The sequence below is a fragment of the Cryptomeria japonica genome, chromosome 9, assembly GCF_030272615.1.
Source record: "Cryptomeria japonica chromosome 9, Sugi_1.0, whole genome shotgun sequence".
In the NCBI taxonomy this organism is placed as follows: Eukaryota; Viridiplantae; Streptophyta; class Pinopsida; order Cupressales; family Cupressaceae; genus Cryptomeria; species Cryptomeria japonica.
Genome location: NC_081413.1, coordinates 360628053 through 360648940, shown reverse-complemented (window position 1 = coordinate 360648940; position 20888 = coordinate 360628053). Strand labels below are relative to the sequence as shown.

At 34.0% G+C, this 20888-nt stretch overlaps 1 protein-coding gene across 1 annotated transcript; it reads right to left on the bottom strand.

Moving 5' to 3' along the window:
* Window positions 1-350: 350 nt before the first annotated feature.
* On the bottom strand, window positions 351-3521 carry LOC131029670 (uncharacterized). The gene is made up of 4 exons (XM_057960260.2): window positions 3228-3521; window positions 2915-3150; window positions 701-1250; window positions 351-616 (listed from the first exon to the last, which is right to left on the bottom strand). The coding sequence occupies exons 1-4, from the start codon at window positions 3323-3325 to the stop codon at window positions 475-477; spliced, it is 1026 nt and encodes a 341-aa protein (XP_057816243.2). The 5' UTR covers window positions 3326-3521; the 3' UTR covers window positions 351-474.
* Between the last annotated feature and the right edge of the window lie 17367 nt (window positions 3522-20888).

The following is a 20888-nucleotide window of genomic DNA, read 5'->3' as shown; positions in this document are numbered from 1 at the left end:
TAAAACCTAATACATGATATCCTTTTCTTTCATTTCACATACAACAACTATATTTTAGCTAATATTTTTTTGAACTAATATCTAAAATGAATTTTAACTTGCCTAATAAGTCACCTCTTACCTTTTTAACAAGTTAAAACATTCTCAGTACAATTATATATAAAAATTACCCTAATTTGTAATTAAGATGAAAAAATAACCTTTTTAATGCATTCAATTCACTATTTAAAATATAATCCATGTTAAATATACCATTCCACCTAAAGCTCCTAATTAACTTTGACTTTTACAAAAAACACTTCATGCATCCTAAATTAATATAAAGCACAAATAATAAATATAACATAAAGGAGCTAGAATCACATATGATTTAGATAATGGTTTCATTAGTTTAAGCATCACACATCTTAAAGTTGTGCTAATCTTTTATTAGCAAAAACAATACTAGAGGAGTGGAATGACATAAAGATGAATTTAAGGGGGGCAGAAAAGCCAGAAGACATTGGTGAAGAGTGATTTATAGACGCTTCCAATGGCTGTGCCCTTGCTTGCTTTGGGTGGAGCTCCACCTCTTGTAGAGATCATCTGGAAGTAGTTGAAGGGCCCCAACACAGATCTGCATTCCCAAAATAAAACAAATGTTACCTCCTCCATTAATGGTGGATTCGAGAAACAAAGCAGAAAAAGTTTGAGAGCATACGTGTTTCCGCTGCTGCTGGTGATTTGGAAAAGAGACCAGGGAATCGAATCCGGCGAGACTTGAACGGAATTGCCCTGGATCTTACCTGTGACAGACCACGCGAGGGGATTGTTTGTCTCGAGACAGAAAGTTCCTCCATTGGGATCAGCTTTGCTTTTAACATAATATTTGCCAGTGGGTATTCCCCCTGGCACGTCGTAAAGCTTCCCCTGGATGCTCTGCCTCACCCATTTGGAGCCATCGTAGTTATACTTTGCGACTCCCTTGCAGAACATTCCCATTACCATTCGACCTGACGGAACCCCGATTGGGGCCGGTACTGTGGGAGGAACCAAATCCTGCGTGTAAAACCAGAATTCGGCCTCAAACGGAACTCTTTCAAGCCTTTTCTTTGAACCACTGCACTTTGTGGACGGAATGCCGCCCTTAGTGCCCACCCGCTGGATATACGATACGCGATATGCAACGCCATAGTTCTTGTGGTACGATGCTTCTGCCACTATTTCAGGAATTCCTCCCCCTGCCGACGCCTCCGATGCTATTTCTGTCCCTGTTAAACCAAACACAAGAATGAGCTGGGGCATATCTTGCCTGCACATTTTAAGTTACAATTTTTTTTTTTTTTTGGTGATTAGGTATATTAGTTTTTTTATTAGAGTTTTTTTTTTATTATGTGTATGATCTATTTTTTGTCTTTATATTTTATATCATTTCGAACAATTTTATTCTAATGATTTTTATATTGTATAGAAGTGTTTTCTTTTTATTTAGAATTTACATCTACATAAAAGTCAACTATGAAAGATCAAGAATCACAACTTAGAATTTCACTTTAGATGTAGGATTTGAATTGGTTAAAAATCCAATATTTTTAATCAATGAAGATCAATGCTTTGGACTTTTCTTATGATTATAAGATGTGGTATATTTATTGTATTAGGTGGTATCCACATAAGATTCTTTAATTTGCTAAAGTTGTCCATTTAAATACTACTACTACTAGGAGTTAAATATGTTTCATTGCATTTACATCAAATTTAGATAGGTGGAACATTCTACTTTGTTAATGTCATCAACCTAAATGCTCTACAAATCACATTATATATTTAACGTTCACAATCATAAAAGATAAAAAAAACTAAGTTCTATTAAAATTATAAAATTTGAGTAGATGGAAGCAAATAGCTCACTCAATATAATCTTTATAGACATCTTAGATGAAAGAAGTTATGGATGAAACAAAATTGTAAGCAAATGAACAAATTGCATATTCACTTGAATGCTTGCCCTAAAAATGATAAAGAAATAAAGATATGTGGCATAAAGTTTCACAAGACTGTGTGGTAAAAGACATTAAGGAGAAAGAAGAAATATTACCTTGAAGAATTTAACCCCAGTTGGGAATATTAACAAAAAGTTTATCTACATGATAATATCTTTTGGAAGTCAAAGATTCTTGTTGTCTAATTGAAATATATCTCGTGAAATAAATAGATGGAAAAGGCCAAAAGAATTTGGCAAGAGAGAGTGTGTGCAAAGCAAAAGATTTATCTAGAGGCTTATATATATTGGAAGTCAAAGATTCTCTTTGTCCAATTGAAATCTAACTCACATTACCTTTCATGAGAAATAAGTAGACGAAAAAATTAAAAAGAAATTTGGCAAGAGAGAGTGTGTCTTTTGCACAATGAAGATAGTAGAAACAAGAGAATTGAATGCCCACACCTTTTTTTTATTATGTTTTAGGTTCACCTAGATGAGAGTGTCTTGAATGCTATAATTAGTTTATATGTGATATTTTTGTGTAAATTTGATTCATAAAATCACATATTTCAATTTGATCATTAGTAGTCCTTAGATTTGCTTTACTATTCTCTATATATTTTCCATCACCTTGAATTAAATTTATGACTATAGAATTGACAGATACTAATATCATAATTGTAAATTTTATCTCCAAACTTTTAAAACTTGAAAATCAAGTTTCTCATAAGCTATTATGAATTGATCTATCACATACTTTAAATTGTTGTATATCATTTGAAAATCACTCAAGAATCATTTGAACACATCTAAATTAAAAAAAAAAAAAAAAATGAATTTAGCACATAATTAAATTTTTTATGTGAAACAGCTCCTAAAAATATAGGATAGGTAAATGAAAACTTGAAGACTTCCAAAGAATGTTATAAAGGAAACATGAGAGAGATTCACCTCCGACGATGCTGATAGTCATTCCAGACTCTGCAGAATCGGCAGGGCCATTAATAAGATACCAGAGGCCTGCAAATTTAGGATTGCTTGGACGATACAACAAAGAAAAATTTCCATAACTCTGCCCCAAATCTGAAGCATTGACAACATCCGCTGTAGCCAAAACAGGAACCCACTTGCTCCCCTCGCACTTATACGCCCATATTCCATTCCGGGTTTTGAGTTTCATCTTCAGGCTGCATTCAAACCATACCCATCAATTCAAGTTTCAATTTTGAAAACATCCCCCCAAAAGATTTGGTGCTTTACTTACCTGTTGCCCGCGGGTGGTGTCAAAGCTGGACTTGAGAATCCATTGCTAATATCCAACAACAACAGACTAAACAACATAACAATCGCCATGCCAGCCATTTTACAAGCTCCTTGTCTCAATGTCAACTCTGTTCTGCAATCTATCTATCTATATATAACTGTGGAAGCTTCCACAGCACTTTGCTTCTGAAAGTGGGCAGCACGAATAGTAATCAAGGCGGCCGGCTCATCTAATCCAATCCAATCCAATTCAGAACATGCATCATGCTTTTACCTGCAATATAAAACTTCAAATAATGCGGACATGGAGGCAGTGCATCTGTATGAGCATTATGTCACATGTCTCGTATCATGTGTACAGCTGGGATTTTTATCTAAATCTCTGCTCAATCATCCCGGGAATCTCACTAGGTATAACAAAAAATTTAGAATACATTTGAGTGAACTTGGGTTCCTTGTCACGCAAGGATGACATCCACGACATTTAAAGCGCTTGTGATAAGATCTAGTGAGAAAATGACACCTCCTTAGTTATAGGCTTTGGCATTAAAGTAACCTTACTTCTAACATGTGAACTTAAAATATGATAAATTGTATCCAAATTGTATCCAAGTTTAAACAGTATTGTAGGTGTGAAAAGATTTATATGGATTGATTTAAGTAAATAAAAAGTATATAATTAATTAAAATTTGAAATTCTGTTAATGTTCAAAACATTATTTCTTAGTGTGTTTATAATCTTCAACATTCGTCATCATTTAAATCGCTTGTGATAAGATCTAGTGAGAAAATGACACCTCCTTAGTTATAGGCTTTGGCATTAAAGTAACCCCACTTCCAACATGTGAACTTAAAATATGATAAATTGTATCCAAGTTTCAACAGTATTGTAGGTGTGAAAAGATTTATATGGATTGATTTAAGTAAATAAAAAGTATATAATTAATTAAAATTTGAAATTCTGTTAATGTTCAAAACATTATTTCTTAGTGTGTCTATAATCTGAGAATTAGAATAATACTAAAATTTCATGTAGTTCAAATTTGAGCATCTTTGGATGGAACCTGAATTTTATGAAAATGGCTTGTAAATAAAAACATTCTTTAACCTACAAAATTATCTTAATAAAATATTGACTTTTGCAACCTTTGATCTCTCATATCTAAATTTATGTGAGGACATGATACAACATTTAGAAATACCTTAGAGAGCATTGTTGAATTCTAATGTTCAAGTTCCCCTTGGTCAAACCCTTACCAACTTCACTTTATGGCCTTGGACGAATGTTGGAAGACAACAAACAAGCATACAAGTGAATTATATGCAAATTTTGATTTTAATTCAGGTGTGTTCGTTTTAGGCTCTAATGTAAAATATTTCTAGAATGATTAGTCCATGTAGTTGCCTCCTACAAATAAATAACAAAAATGAACATCGTTTAATACAAATTCATAATGAATAGTTGCACAAACATGTACTAAGTTAGCTCCAAATAATTAGTTAGTATAAATGGGTAGGAGTTTGACAATTTTGAATTTAAAAAATTATATTTTAGGTTTAATTTTGAGTGTCTTGGGGTTGATCTCAAGCTTTATGGGATTGACTTAAGACAAGGAAACATCAATCTCAAGATCTAGAATAGACATGTGAATGTGTGCTAATAATTTTGGTAAATGTGTGGGAATAAGTGGAAACATGTACAAAAGAAGGTGGGATAAAGTCAAATATATGAAATGCATGAATGTGAGAGTAAATGGGGATGGGTAAGGATTTGTGGAGAAATATTGCCCAAGAATACACCAAAATCATCACTATGTAATTGTATTGTCATTCCATCAAAATGGGCCCAAAGCTAAATGAGAAATTGTCAATGAGTACATACAAGTTTTACTATTACATTTGGCCCCAACTTTGAAGTGATTGCATCTATTCCAAAATTAGTATGCAAATTTTCAAAGTATATGAAATTCTCAACAATGCATGAAGAGTAAATATTTACACATAAAAGAATATTGGGTCCACAATTAAAGTAATGGAACTGTCAACTTAAATTCATTATGTCTCTCTTTGTTAGATCAATCCATAAGAAACTTAAAAAATAGATAAAAGATATACATAATTTGAGTAACTTTTTTATTCAAGTAAAAATAATTACAACTAATATTAAATTCAACTATCTATAAAATGATAATCAGAGATAGGGAGAGTAGGCTCATAAACTTTCCTTGTATAGAAAGTGAGTAAAATACTTTGTCTAACACAATGATGGTAATGTAGTATGACACTTCAAGTAAGACATATATAATGTGTGTGTGTGTGTATGAATGGATAGCTATCTACAATCTTAAGCATCTTGTAACAAATAATTAATTAAAAATTGAATGGTGAACACAAATGGTATATATATTGAAGATCGATAATCATCAAGGAATATAAGGTTTCCCCTCAATATGGGTAAATGAGTATGATATTTAACTTGTAGATACACAGAAGATAAGCGTGTTAGGGCACATAAACTTGTCCCTTGTGTAGGAAAACAATTAATGATGGCCCTAAAGTAATGATAAGGCTCATGTATGTATATAAGATGGGGAAGACATGGTGTCCATAATGTGGATCTTAAACAACATGATAAGCCATGCTCATGTATGTATTGAAATCATACACTAGGATGGGAGAGGAATTATTCCTCTGTTATAGTAGGATAACTCTTTGGAACATGATAATGAATTAAAGTAACTAAAGGTAGTCTGTGTGCATGTAGATAGGAAAAAAATGACCAAAATTACATATAAGGAATAATTTGAGTGTACTATACTAACAAAATAATTGATCAATAACATGATCATATTGTGGCTCAATCACACTTTTAGTAGTGCAATAAATCCATAACACAAGTGCATTAAATTTTAAACCAATGAAAATCATATATTAAAGTTGGGATGAGAATTTTTTTTAAGAGCTTCAAGGTTGGACCTACATACTGGGTGCCTAAAAACTAATCTACAAAAAATATAGATATTTAGTGTGCTCTTTGTGAGTTTGCATATTTTTGTACAAGTGATACTTTGACTATTTCCAATAATCTCCTTATTAATTGTGATTTTCTTGAAAAATCGTCCCCTATCATTGATAGCACTAGTGTATGAAAAAAATTAACACTGAGAAGAAGAAGGATAACTCTACCATTTACCAAAAGTTCCTTAATGAAAATGCCTAAGGTCGTGAGTTACTCAAAACACACCTAAGGTCAAGCCAGGGGTTTAGTCACCTCCACACCCATTGAGGCAGGTGTATCCACTGGCCTCTACTCTCTCAAAAAAAGGCTTCCCACTCTTAATCAAGAATAAGAAGAAAGTCTCCATTGATATAACCCCTTTTAAGAATAAAGATGATAACAAGCTTGAGAAGGTCAAGTCTGCATTGTTTGTTGATTACAAGCCTCTTGATAAAGTTGGTAACAATTCTAAGGAGGAAAAAGAAAAGGTAGTGGCTATTGAAGAATATAAGGCTTAGGGTTTGGGTGTGAGGAGGTCAAAAAGGCTTGCGACAATCAAAACTCCCACACTACTCATCAATATCAATTTGGAGGAATTAAGCGAGTCTAGTGATAAATGTCAATCATGAAAGATGAGGAGAAGTTTTCTAATGATTCTATTGATAGTAATAATGTTTGTGGGAACAAGAATTTGGAGGATCTTAGCTTTGAGAAAGCTATCTTAAGGGAGATTGTTGTTAATTTGATTGGCACTAATAGCTTTGATAAAATGAATGAATCATATGTGTAGACACTAAAAATTAACCTTTCTTCTGTTCATAATCTTATTCAAGAATTAAATAATTTTCAATTATTTAATCAACCTACTAATCTCCCCTCTCTAATATTTATATTACTTAATTAATTATCACTTTCCCATAATTAATTAATTTTTAATTAAATAATTATTCTTGTCATTTTCCTCTAGTCCTTTCATAATTAAATATTTTCTATTATTTAATTATCTAATTATTTCTTGATGGTCGAATAAACAAATCTATTTATCCCTCCATTCACCTTTCCCTTCCTAAGTCTAGTAAAAAGATAACCATCTATTCACTATGATTCTTGCCCATGAAATTAAATAAGTTTACTTTTTAATTTTTTCTATTTTACTACTCACCTCCCCACTCTCTGAGAGTCATTGCCACTTGTCCTTCGATCCCTTCACCAGATTATCCGCTCTCTCCCTATCTTTGGCAAATTTTCTCCTACGCAATTTGAGTCATTCAATCTCTTATGTGTCCAATTCAAACTTGATCGTTGACCAAATTCCCTCCAAGTATATATATTTGAATCTTTGCCTCTCATTTTATTTTAACCGTTGTGCTTGAGCTTTCCCTTTATCTTATACTTGTGCTTGCATCATATTTCTAAGGACAATATCATCAACAATTTTGAAGGAGACTTGAGAACTATGAAGATCTTTGAGGGAGTTTTTAGTTTATGCATTTGATATTGTCATTTTCATGCTTTCTTTATTCTAGTATTCATTTATATTTTTTATCAAAGCTCATGATATTATCTTCATTTCACTTGTTCTTTCATGATAATAGCTTCATTGTTTTGATAGTGATATGTTTGAGTTCTTGATATGTAAATGCATTTTACTCTCGTATCATGTTCTTAATAGAGACAACTTTCTTATTTCTTAACGAAATTTCAATCCGTAAATGATTCAAAAAGCTAAAAGTGAGACCTAAAAACCCATGAAACCATTTTTCTAAAATTATACATGTAAATTTTTTTACGAATAAAAAAACAACATGGGTTTGAAGGAAAAATGTAAGAAAATGTGTAAGATCTCCTGCAATAAACGTTAGATTTGAATGTCAAGTTCACCAAAATGTATAGCCTAAAATTATAAATGCATAAATCATCAAAGGAAAACCACCAATTCCTCCAATCTATTCTAGAACCCAAAATCCTATGAAGAGCATGAAAATGGGAACTTGCATAATGAAGATAAAACAAATACAAACAAAACATCATAAAAGAAACACCCCTAATCTCTTTGTATGCCTGCAAGGTGGTCTCTATCAATTAACAATAGAATATAAAATATACCAATAAAAAATTATATGTCAAGGATCTAATATATAAAACAAGTTAAATAAGCAATCCTTCGAAGATGTTCCATTGTCCTCTATCTCCAAGGATTTTTCAAGTCATGGTTGCTCTCATATCTTTGAGAAACTTACCTTTAGAATGACAACCTAAAGAACGAGTGATGAGTTGATAAATGATCTGTATACAAATGCAAATAAGATCTAGATATGGATTAAAAAAAAGCTTGATATGATGTAGATTTTATGCTATGATAATGAAATACTATACTACCATGATATGTTATACTAATGATATGTGCTATGCTAATGTTAAATACACTTCTAAATGCTTAATCTTTATGAGATAAACAAAGAGAGACAAAATGTGGATTCTAAGACTAAGAATTGGTGACCCCTGATAATGAAGGGATGAGTCCTATTTATAGAAAAAATGGGCAATTGGATGGCTAAGATTGAATTATCTTGACAAGGGCTATGATTGCATGATCCTCAATCCATGTGACACTTTCAAACCAATCCCATGTTGACAAGTGTCAACATGAGAAGACTTGAGAGAAGAGAGATAAGGCGTTAAATGCCTAAAGAGACATGTGGGTTATCTTAGGGGGGTTGGTTAGGGTTAGTTTAGTGGATAAAGTTTTTATCCAAGGGATAAACTCTTGTGCAAGGGTTAAAGGATAACCATGGTCAAAGAAATAAATTCTTGAAGAGACTTGGGGGTTAGATGAATGGTTAAGTTAGAGAAAAAGTCTCTAACCAAGGGTCAAAGGTGAGTTAGCCTTAAAGGCTTAGGAAGACTTTGGAGGTTAACTTGTGGAAGGGAGAAAGCCTTTAATGGTTTTGAGAAGTGACTCCTTCCTAATCCTTAGTTTAGGAGTGTGCAAGTATTTAGGAAAGGGTTTAGGCTAATTAGAAAGGTTTAGAAGAATCTAGAAGAAGGGTTAGGCATCCAACTTGCATATTCTAGAAAGTGCAAGTGGTATGGATTGGGATTTTAATTGGAATAAAATTCATTTATTTCAATTTTGGTGCAACTTGCATTGGATGGATATTTAAATAAATATTGATTAATTTAAATGTGAGAGGGATTTAATTAAATGTGAAAGGGGGATTTAATTAAATAAATATGATTTATTTAATTAAAAGTCTAAATTTGGCTGGGTGAATTAAATCAAATAAATTAAATAATTTATTTAATTAATAGTAGAAGGGTGTTGGCATGAATTAATTAAATATTGATTTAATTAATAGTTGAAAAGGGGGAAAGGATTAATTAAATGTGAATTTAAATAATACTTAGATGAATGATAATTAAACAAATATAAAATTTATTTAATTGGGTGGACAAAAGTAAGTGTCTGTACACTCTCCATAGTTCTTGAGCCTCTTTCCAAATTGCAATGATAATGGCCCTAAAAAATCTACAAGCACAAAGAATTAGATAAAAAGAAATCTCAAGAGTAGTGGTTAACCCAAAAAGGGAGGCAAAGTTTTGAATATAAAAACATGGAGGGAATTTGATCAACGATCGAGTTTGAATTCATCATAGAAGAGATGGACAGTTGAGATCACATATGAAAATTTTTACCAAAGATAGGGAGAGAGTGGGAAGATGCTTGGAAGGAATCCAAAGGCAAGTGGCAAGGTTGGAAGAAGAAGAAGGAAAAGAGGCAGAGGTTGTAAGATAGTAGAGAAGTGGAGAATCTGGTGAAAGGAATCAAAGGACAAGTGGTGACAACTATAAGAAAGTGGGGAGAATGGGAAGGTGAGTGAGAAAATAAATAATAAAATTATTCAATTTCATGAGCAAAGGAGTAAAAGTAAATAAACATTTTATCTATTTACCTAGACTATGGAGTGAAAGGATAAATGGAAGGCTAAATGGATTTATTTATTTGATCATAAAGGAATAGTTAGTTAATTAAATAATAAAAAACTATTTAAGTGTACAAAAGGACTTTAGAAGAAAATGATGGGAATAATTAATTAATTAAAAACCAATTAATTATGAGATAAATGATAATTAATAAAATAAAATAAAATTACTAAATTAATATGAAAAGTGGGGATGATTAGTAGGTTGATTAAATAATTAAAAAATATTTAATTATGGAAGAAGATCGATAGTTAGAGGAATGTTATTTTTTTATGTCTACATTTTGCCCCTCTTTGAGGTGATGCGATTTTGAGTTTTGTCTCAAAGAAGAACAAAAATTCAGAGGAATATGCCCTAGTATGCCCCAAATGACCAAGATAAGGAGGTATGATGTCCCCTTGAGAAATTGGCTGAAAAATAAAATTTGAGGTTAATCTCTCAAAAGAAAAGAATGTTATGTGAAAATTTGAAGAATGGTTAGATTGATGACATGCATGGGTTTGACAAGATAGAAGAGATAATTGGAGTGATTTGCAGATGGATTGACTGATTATATTGATTTGGTTTGATTGGATTGGTTGAATTGATTAGGTTGATTGGATTGATTAAATTGATTGAATTGATTGAGTTGATTGGGTTGATTGGATTGATTAATAAAAATCAAGTCTAGTTTTGGGAAGGACACATCTTGTATAAGACAAAAGATAGATGATCAGAAGGAAATGGTTGATAGGAAATATGAGCAAGTAGAAGAAAAGTTAGTAGAAAATAGAAGAAAGTTAAGTTGGTTATGGGAAATAGATAGATCAAGGGGATAGGAAAAAATGATTAGAAGAAAAGAGAGAATAGACTAATGTATGGAAAAGAGACAGGCAGAATGCGAAGATGAGGACTGTGAGCTTTCCTAATAAAAGTGCTTATTTCCATCATTGGGCATTTTAGATTTTTTGCAAATAGATAAATATACACTAAGGCATGGAATGACCTAGGTGAAGATGATATCACTTGCATAGATAGACACATTATAGGTAAGGAATGATTTCATCCATATTGAGGTGTTAGTGTTTATGGTGGAGATATGTGCAACAGTCTCAAAACATGATAATCCACATGCAAAAAAGCGTTAGGTGACCTTTGATCTACAGAGGATATAAGACCATGCTAAATGAAACGTGCCAATACATACACTAACAACATTTTCCCTAGAACTTTCTGAAACTTGACCTTTCTAAAGCCTATGATAGAGTGGATTGGGATTTTATGATGGATGTTCTTTCTGCTTTTGGTTTTAATCCTAGGAGTGTTGGCCTTATCAGGCAACTTGTTTCTTTAGCTACTTTCTCTGTGTTAATGAATGGCTCCCCATCTCCTTTCTTTAAAGATTCAAGAGGTCTCAGGCAGGGGGACCCCTTATCTCCAGTGATCTTCATCATCATGGCGGAATGTTTGGGGAGATGTATTGGAAAATTGGTTGAGAAAAGGGAGTTTTGTGGTTTGAACCCTTCTTCGGCAGATCAAATATGCTCTCATCAGCAGTTTGTTGATGATTCTATAATAATGGGAAAAGCCACTGTGAAGGACGCTAGAAGACTAAAAAAGGCTTTGGATAACTATGGAGAGGCTACTGGTCAACTTATAAACTGGTCTAAAAGCTTTGTTTATTTTATCAATACCCCGGGGAGAAGGAGGATTAAAAATAGTAACATCTTGGGTGGCCAAATTGGTAGCTTGCTTGCCTCCTATTTGGGGCTCCCTTTAGGTCAAGATCCTCCAGATAACTTTTGGGGAGCCTTGGTGGATAAATTTCATAAAAAGTTGTCGGGATGGAAGGGAGCTCTACTTAGTCAAGCAGGTAAGGTTCAAATGCTAAAAACCGCTCTCCAAAGTATCCCTCTCTATGCAATCAGTCTGTTTAGGATTCCTACTAAGTATGCTAAGGCCATTGAAAAAATATAGAGATCCTTTTTATGGACAGGGGTTGAGGAGAAGAAGAGAATGAACTTAATTGCTTGGGAGAAGGTCTGTAAGCCTATGAATAAAGGTGGTCTGGGCCTTAGAAGAATAAGAGACATAAATGAATACCTTATGGCCAAGCAGATTTGGAGAGGATATAGAAATCAAGGAGAGGAAAAAAATATGGGACAACAAATATAAAAGCCAATGTCCAAATCTTCAAAGTTTCCTCAAAGTGGAGATTATCCCAATTGGATCCAATATTTGGAAAAATATTTCTAGGACTAGAGACTTAATTATCAAAGGTACAAAATGGAAGTTGGGGAAAGGGAATCTTATTTAGTTCTGGGAGGACCCTTGGCTTTTGGAGATCCCTTTAAATGAAAACCCTGAGTGGAACAGATATCAGAACCAATGCAAGGAAAGATTTGGAACCAAGGTGGAGGATTATTGGAAAGATGGACAGTGGAAAGACTTATCTCAAGTGGATCAGTCTTTGGGTAGTTTGAACAAAGTCGTGAACTCAATGATGAGGATTGAAGAAGAAGACCAGTTAATTTGGAAACTCACAACTAGTGGTACTTTTACTATGGCATCTCTTTATCATCAATAGTACAATAAAATGGAAAGTCCTTGCTGGGCTAAAGCATGGGTGAAAGGCCTTACCCTCAAGATCAACATTTTCTTTTGGATAGCCCTCCAAGACAAAATTCTTACTACAGAGAATATAAGAAAAAGAGGTATCAACATACCAAGTTTTTGTATACTCTGTAAGTAGAATGAGGATACAATAAATCATATGCTCTTTCATTGCCCCTTCTTAGTTGATGTTTGGGGAAGTTGTCTGGATCAATTCAATATCAGTTGGAGCTTCCCCAACTCGATTCAGGAGATTTTCAAGTCATGGCATCATCCTTCAAAAAACAGAACCACTACCTTACTATGGAGAATTGCTTTACCACACATATGCTGGGGTATATGGAAAGAGAGAAATGATAGAATTTTTAGAGAAAATAATACTAAGGCTAACATTGTGTTTGAAAAAATAAGAAGAAGCATAGTGGAAAATATGAATATTATAGGTGGTATAGATAATCCTAACACTAAGGAGGATCAATTTGTCTATAAAAAATGGATATTAAAAGCTCAAGAGAGTATCCAGAGTAACCCTAGAGAGGGAGCGATATGGACCAGTCTGCCTAGGGGATGGATGAAAATCAATTTTGATGGGGCCTCTAAGGGAAACCCAAGGGTTGTAGGATGTGGAGTGGTCCTAAGGGATGAATGGGGAATATGTAAAATCATAAAATGTATTCCTATAGGAAAACAGACCAACCAAGTTGCCGAAGCCATGGCAGCTTATCATAGGATTATCCTTGCCAAAGAAGCCAAATGCACTAAAGTTTGGTGTGAAGGAGACTCCTTAAACATTATCAATTATTTAAATATGAAATTCCCGTCGTCATGGTTGATTAGTAATTCTATTAAAGCAACTAGGAAAATCAGTGAAGAGTTTGAAATGTGTGTTTTTACACATGTTTATAGGGAGGCCAACTCTTGTGTTGATTGGGTAGCCAACCTGGCTTGCCAATTGGGAGACATCATCACTAGTTATGGTGAAGTGGAGATTGCAAGTGAAATGAAATCCTTGCTCAATCAGGACCGAAGCTATACAAGGAAACGAGGTACTTTTAATTATTATTTCTAATGACCTTTCCACCTTTTTCGATGCAGGGCTTGCTTGAAGATAATGAGCTATTAAATACATGTCATATCATCATTATTTGGCATAGATTATGGGTGCTCTTACAGAATAACCACAGAAACCAAAGGAAAAGTTATCAAAATGAGAGAAGGCATTGCAAGGAAGGTTCTGGAAAAATGGGAGGAAACAAGAAGAGATTTGAACCTGCTTCCTGCTCTGAATGGAGAAAGAATAAAGAAGTTTGGAGTATCCTTCAGTAGGGGGGTCTCAATGTTTTCATGGAACAACTGAATGGGAAGGACCCCACAATTACTAGCTACTTCATCAAGAACTGGAAAAATGGAAAAGTTTTGATTGGATCACATATGATGAATGTAGACGAAGAGGTTATCGCTGAGGCCACGGGGATGACTAACGAGGGTATGAAATTTTACAGGGACAGAGGGATATCAGATAAAGCTGCAGACAAGTTTCCTGTTACAGATGGTGAGAGAAGAAAGATGATCAAAATTGACAACTCCTACCACTCCCCGAAGAGAATTTGCAAGCCTTGGAGGTTTGTCTTATTTGCTTCTATTGAGTATATTACCTTAGATGGTAGGTTTACCAGGGCTTATGGGCATCACTTCATCCTTCTTAACCATTTCCATCATGGAGAAAGGGTTAGCCTTCCCTATTACCTGGCCTGTTCAATGGATCATACTATAAAAGAGATCCAGAAGGACCCTAAAGGCGATCATGCCCTCCACCAGGGGCTTATGGTCCTGGTTTATAAAATGCTAAAGGGGAAGTGCATTGAAAAGCCTATTAAAGGCAAAAATGCCAAAGATGAGACTACGGAAAGTAAGGATAGTGGTTTCAACTTTGATTCTGAGACCGAGGGAGAGTTGGAAGAAACTAGCAAAAAAGGGAGGATTAGGGCCAAGAAGAGGAGGATTATTGTGGAATTTGAAATGTCAGACTCTAAAACTGATTCTCTTGAGGAAAAACCTGTTAAAAAGAGGAAAGGGAAAGCCTCTGGAAAGAAGGCTCAGAAAAAGAACACTAAAAAGGGTAGCAATTCTGATCTCAATTATGTTCTGGTTGAGTTTGAGGAGGAGGATGATGATAATAAGAGGATTGATAGTCAGGACAAAGAAGGGGAGGGTAACCCGGTTAAGGATAATTTGGAAACCGTGGAGACCGTGAATACCACTAGTTTGCATAACGAGGAAAAAGGGGGTCAAAGTGATAGTGGCGACAAAGATACCATTAAGGATTTCTATGAGACCATTACTACTTTGGTGAAGGATATTAATAGTTTGAAAACTGATACACAAGCTATGGCAAGAATTACAGTTGGTGACAAGCCCTTGGCGGAGCATGTTAAAGAGTTAGTGGCCGTTCTACATAATGTGCAAGCTATTGAATGTATGGTTGGAAAAATCTTAGCCACGGAGAAAAGGTCAATGAGATGGGAGATAGAAAGGAAATGGACAACAAACTGAAAGATTTTGGTAGTAGAATTGACAAGCTGGAGTACAATATCAAGCAGCTTGCTGATCAAAATTTCCAAATCCTTAAATCTTCGGTGGACAACATGAACATCTTTATCAATAGGTTTGAGAATAATGCAAAGAAGGATGGTGATAAAGAGCAGGTGAACAAGAAGGGTCATGAAAGGAGGACTAGAGCCAACATAAAGAATAAGGTCGACAACGATGGTCGTGAGCTGGAGGATATGAAGACCTCAGCGAACAACATGAAACAAATGGTCGTTCACGCTAAGGAGATTCTGAATAGTATTTAGTTCCAGTTGTTGTCATTGGTTCTGTCTCTTTGTTGTCTTTTGCTTTCCTTTTGCTGTCTGTTCTGAGTTTTATGTAATGATGTATTAAGCTGTGCCCTTTCGGTGGGTTCATTTTGACTTTTTGAAGTGATCAAACACTTTTTTAGCATTTCTGTTTTCCTGGCTTGTAAAAGGTTCGGGTACCTTTCAAATACCTATTTTTACTTAATCAAAACATTTTCCCTAGAACTTCATGAAAAATATCCCACTAACATATCATATGAAAGCCTATTCCAAGTTCCATTCCCACTTCTCTAATCATGGGGATATCCTTGAATAGCATAAGAACCTAACATGAGAAAGATCAAAGAAAAGACTCACTGACAAAACAAGTCAACAACCATTTATTATCTTGGCAAAAGATATGTGCTTTAAATATTTACTTTAGATAGGATAGGGTAGGATAGGTTGATATTTGGATAAGATGTTGGTTGTTTGATTGATAAGATGCTTGTTCTAGGACCGATATGTCTATAAAGGCTAACAATGTGATCAAGATGTAGGATAAAATTGGTTAGGCAATTGATTGGTTAGGCTATAGAATAATCTAACAGTTTGTCTTGGATAAAGATGTGGCAATGCAATTCTTGGTTTAGCTTGAAATCTCATTATCATAGCAAAGACACAATTTATTGTAGGGTGTGATAATGATAAGGGGGATGGTGCAAGTGTAGAGTTATTATGGTAGGTGGGTAGATAAGATGGGGTGTGATTCAAAATTTCATGACCAAGGATAGAAAAACATCTCACATTTAGCAATTCTAAATAATATCGTCCACGATACTAGGCCAAGGAGCTGACTCCAATTAATAATCTAGTGTTTTGGTACCAAGAAAAAGGGGAAACATTTATTTAGAAGGATATGACAAAAAGACACTGAACACTAATAAGCATTAGGCCACAATAGGCATTGAAAAGGGGTTTTTTATTAATGGAGTGGAAATTTTATTACAAAGAAAGGATGAAGGTTTATTATGGAAGACCAGATAGAGTAATGATAGATGGAGAAGCCTGATTAACTATATGTGGTGCCCGTTTGCTAGGTTTTCACCACAATACTTGCCCAAGGCACCACCAAAGTGGTTTCCACGAGAGGATGAATCATTTTTCTTTACTTTTTTCATTTTTTTCATTTTTTTTGTCACACAAGACGCCTATTTTCCAAGTTTTCATCAAGGTGATGATTTTTTCACTTTTTCCATTTTTTTGTTGTATTTTTTGTATTTTATAATTATTTTTTTACATTTTTCAATTTTTCAATTTTTTCAATGGGATACTCTAAGGACTAGGTATAGAAATTTTTGAGGTGCATGTTGTTGAGTGGTTCTTCAAGAGGCTCTTCTTCAAGAGAGGCAAGTTGGTATGCATTAGATCCATAAGCTATTGTAATGATATAAGGACCTAGCAGTTAAGTTCAAACTTCCCTGACTTTTCTCTTTCCTATAGATTTTTTGGGTTCTCTCTTATGACCAAGTCTCCAATATCAAACATGCAAACTCTAACTCTCTTGTTGTAGCTATGATGAAGATGATTCTGGTAATCCTAGAGATAGTTTAATATTGTCTAACATCTCTCATCAAGCAACCCTAGCTCATGCAGTCTATAGACTCTATATTATTCGTTATCATAAAATCGTTGCAAGGATACTCTCAAAGATGGTAACTTGACCTCTATAAGAAATATGGCTTCAGATCCATAGACCTTTATTGGAATTGAAATGAATTCTACATACAATCTAAAAATTCTTCTAAAACTAAAATAAAATTCAAAAAATATTGAAATTACTAGCTTTTTCTTAGTGAATGACATAAATAACATAAGAGCAACAAAATTTGTACTGATAAAGCCCTTTCAACTAATGAAAGAAAATTTCCTTATTTTCAAATATCACAAATCCTAGGACAACTAGAGAACCCAAATGAAATATTTTCTTTCATGGGATATGGCTTGGTAATGCCTACCTTACAACATGAATCTTGGTTGAAGCCCCAAAAAACTGCTCTTGCAAGCTTTGTTGCTGATTTTTTGTCACGTCCAAAACTCTACATGATTAGTTGACTGCCTCTTGAGAGATTTGTAATTTCCCTTTTCAAGTATGAACATCTACATGATATACATGAATTATTTGTTGATGATTGCTTAATGATGAAACAGAGGTACAAGAGGGCTTGCATGGCTTAAACTCAAGCTTACTACATCCTATCACATAGATAACCTAATTTCCACGTGAAAGAAGAAGATGAGAGGAAGGGCCCAGAACAAAACTTGAAGCAAACCCTAAAATATAATGTGGAGACTATTATTTTGAATCTTTAATTCCCTCCAAGCCAAAATTAACTTGGCTTTGACTTATTTAATGTGAATCCATCTTTGAAATCTTTGACTCAACAAAAGAAAGAATTATTGCATTTGTTTCTAGATTTGATTGTGGTAACAATTTTTTTTGCATCGATGTTTCAAATAACCCTTTGTGATCCATCTTTAGGATGATAAAGAGAGCTCAAGGAGATAAAAATTGATTTTTTTAATCTCAAGGATGAAATTTTATCTCCTTGAGCTCTCTTTATCATCTTGACAATGGATCATAGAGTGTGATCCAAAATGTTGATGCAAAAAAAATGTTAACACAATCAAATCCAAAAACAAATGCAATAATTTACTATGGATTCTGGAAACTTGATACAGTTAAAAGAAATAATTTATTAATTGTAACTTATTTTTAATAATCAAAGGCTTTTGGGTTGACTTAAACTCCCTTAACCATGAAATTTTCTTCAAAATTTTTATTTTGAAGACCTAAGACTCTATGTGGGGCCATTTTTTTTCTTTGACTTGAAAGGCAAAAAAATTTGGTAACAATAACTTTTTTTATAAAAAATATTTGATGTGTAAAAGTGGCTGAGGGACCACACTGATGTACAATACAAAGGCTTTTAGAGCTCATAAAAAAACCCAACTCGCATAATGAGAGGCAAACTATTCCTTGTGCAAGTACCCAAGAGAACACTATCATCAACCTCCTCATCTGCAACTACTCCTTGTGCCCATCACCCTCCACCCAACCCACAACCAATGACATTACTAGTTTTTAACTCTTCTCCACCAGCCACCTCCAATTTTCCAGCCTCCATATCATTCATATGATGAAAGGGCCATTGTATGGAAGGGTAAGTTTGGGCCCTACACCACCATTTGAGGAGAGTCGAGCCAATACCATATCCACAAATTACTTCAGCTTCACCATCCACCTCATGTAGACTATCTTTTCCATTATTGAAGCCCTATCCTTGTGTAACTCGAGGACGCATGCCATAAACATAGACATAATATCTAAATGACAAAAGTAGAGTAGAGTTTAAATACTACTTTCTTAGGATGATCTTGATAGGTTGCAAGATCTCCAAAACAACCTTCAATTGTCTCATGTTGCCCTCTAAAGGTTATTTGCCACTCCCTCCATTATGTCTAAACTAATCATGGTCTCCATTTTCTCATGTCAATGTCAAATGCAACCATCAATCTAGTTTTCCCATAAATTGGTTCAAGGCAAGAATACACATGTGTGAACACTTAATTGCTTCCTCTTTCATTCATGCCACTGCCTCGGTCATCATTAATAAGAGATTTCTTTCCAACCACTCTTCCCAAGTATACTCCATTCAAATCCATTTGCCAAAGTAGCTCTCCATTTCAATAGATCAATTGACTAATTTATTGGCCTCTTTATTCCCTCCCTTATAAATATGAAACACTAAAAACTTCCTCAAACTTGTATATTTTTTCCCAAATATATGCAAGCAACTTCTTCAACTTCTAATTCATTGTATCTTTACATATGGAAAAATTGATTATAGTCATTGAGTCACCCTCGACATGAACCTTTCAGAACCACAATGATTTCATTTAAAGCCCAAACCAAGCTACTTGAAAATATCCTTCATTGTTTCGGTCATTAACTAGCGTCTTTACTTTCAAAGCGAGTGTCCTTATCTCATGATCTCATACATCATTCTTATGTCTCTTTATTACAAATATTTAGTCACAAACTTTAACTTTTCTTGATCATGGAGTCTCTACAAAAATCTTCTCTTTTAGCCTCATTTGTTGCAGACCTTTGTCTTCATTATCTATTTTAGTCACATTGAATCTTGATTGTGGGTTTCAAACTATCATCATACATTTGTTGTTTAGGATCATTATTGCGGATTTAACCTTTGATTGATGAGAAGTCTTCATAATTGTTATGAGACTATATGACTTTTTCTCTATTCCACATGCTCTAAGCTATTGACCTTCAAAACTACTTGACAATGTGTTGTTGTTTATTTCTTAATCATTCATTTTTAAGCTCATATTGATCAAGCTCTATAATGACTGCATTTACATTGCTAATACTACATATCTTTCCTTTATTAGAATCTGACACTTTTCCTTTGCACATTGACAACTCAAGGGTACTCCATGCCTCCTATGTTTGGTCTGATATAAGCTCTTCTAGATATCACTTTTACCTGAAAAGCCTTCTTCATGTTACCTACTAATAAGCAACATGAAATTTTTCTATATTTGTGCTTCTTATACTTGCCTTTCATGTCTACTCTATCACTATGTGTGTTACTCATGACTGATTTTACTGATAATAGTCCTTTCTTCTGTTATGTATCACACTCTTCCATTATGGTTGTTTTTTCTTCATGAGGACACTGTCACTTAGTAATTTAGGATTGTCAACATGTTCTCTTGTTCTTTACTATCATTGTTTCATGAGGAGCTATCATATTATCACCAATACTTAGTTGTCCTTTTCTTGGATTTTCTATCTCAGTTACCTCTGATTTCTTTACTGTCCTTGAAGCCTTGGACAATCCTATGTTTGATCAATCAACTTATTGTACTTCTTGACTTTCCCTCATGTTCTTTATCTCAACGGAAATATCATACTATCATTTTGATTTACTATTGACATCTTCTCTATCACTAATATCATTGTCCTTGAGTTGTAAGTTTGATATTTAGACCATTCTATTACATTAACCTTGTTCACTATCTTAACTTCTTCTGTTGATACACTTTCTCGAGTTTTGACACCAAGTTATGGACTATATATTCTTGATGTTATTTTGATTGCCCTATGTCTTTGCACCTATTTTATATGTCTTTGATCTCCACTCTTCACACCTTAATCATTGTAGTA

What these genes read in the sequence shown, in the direction of transcription:
- LOC131029670 (XM_057960260.2), bottom strand. Translation starts at nt 3,325, where the DNA reads ATGGCTGGCATGGCGATTGTTATGTTGTTTAGTCTGTTGTTGTTGGAT. An exon ending in ACACCACCCGCGGGCAACAG is followed by an intron (nt 3,151 to 3,227) that starts GTAAGTAAAGCA and finishes GTTTGAATGCAG; the next exon opens with CCTGAAGATGAAACTCAAAA. An exon ending in ACCAGCAGCAGCGGAAACAC is followed by an intron (nt 617 to 700) that starts GTATGCTCTCAA and finishes TTGGGAATGCAG; the next exon opens with ATCTGTGTTGGGGCCCTTCA.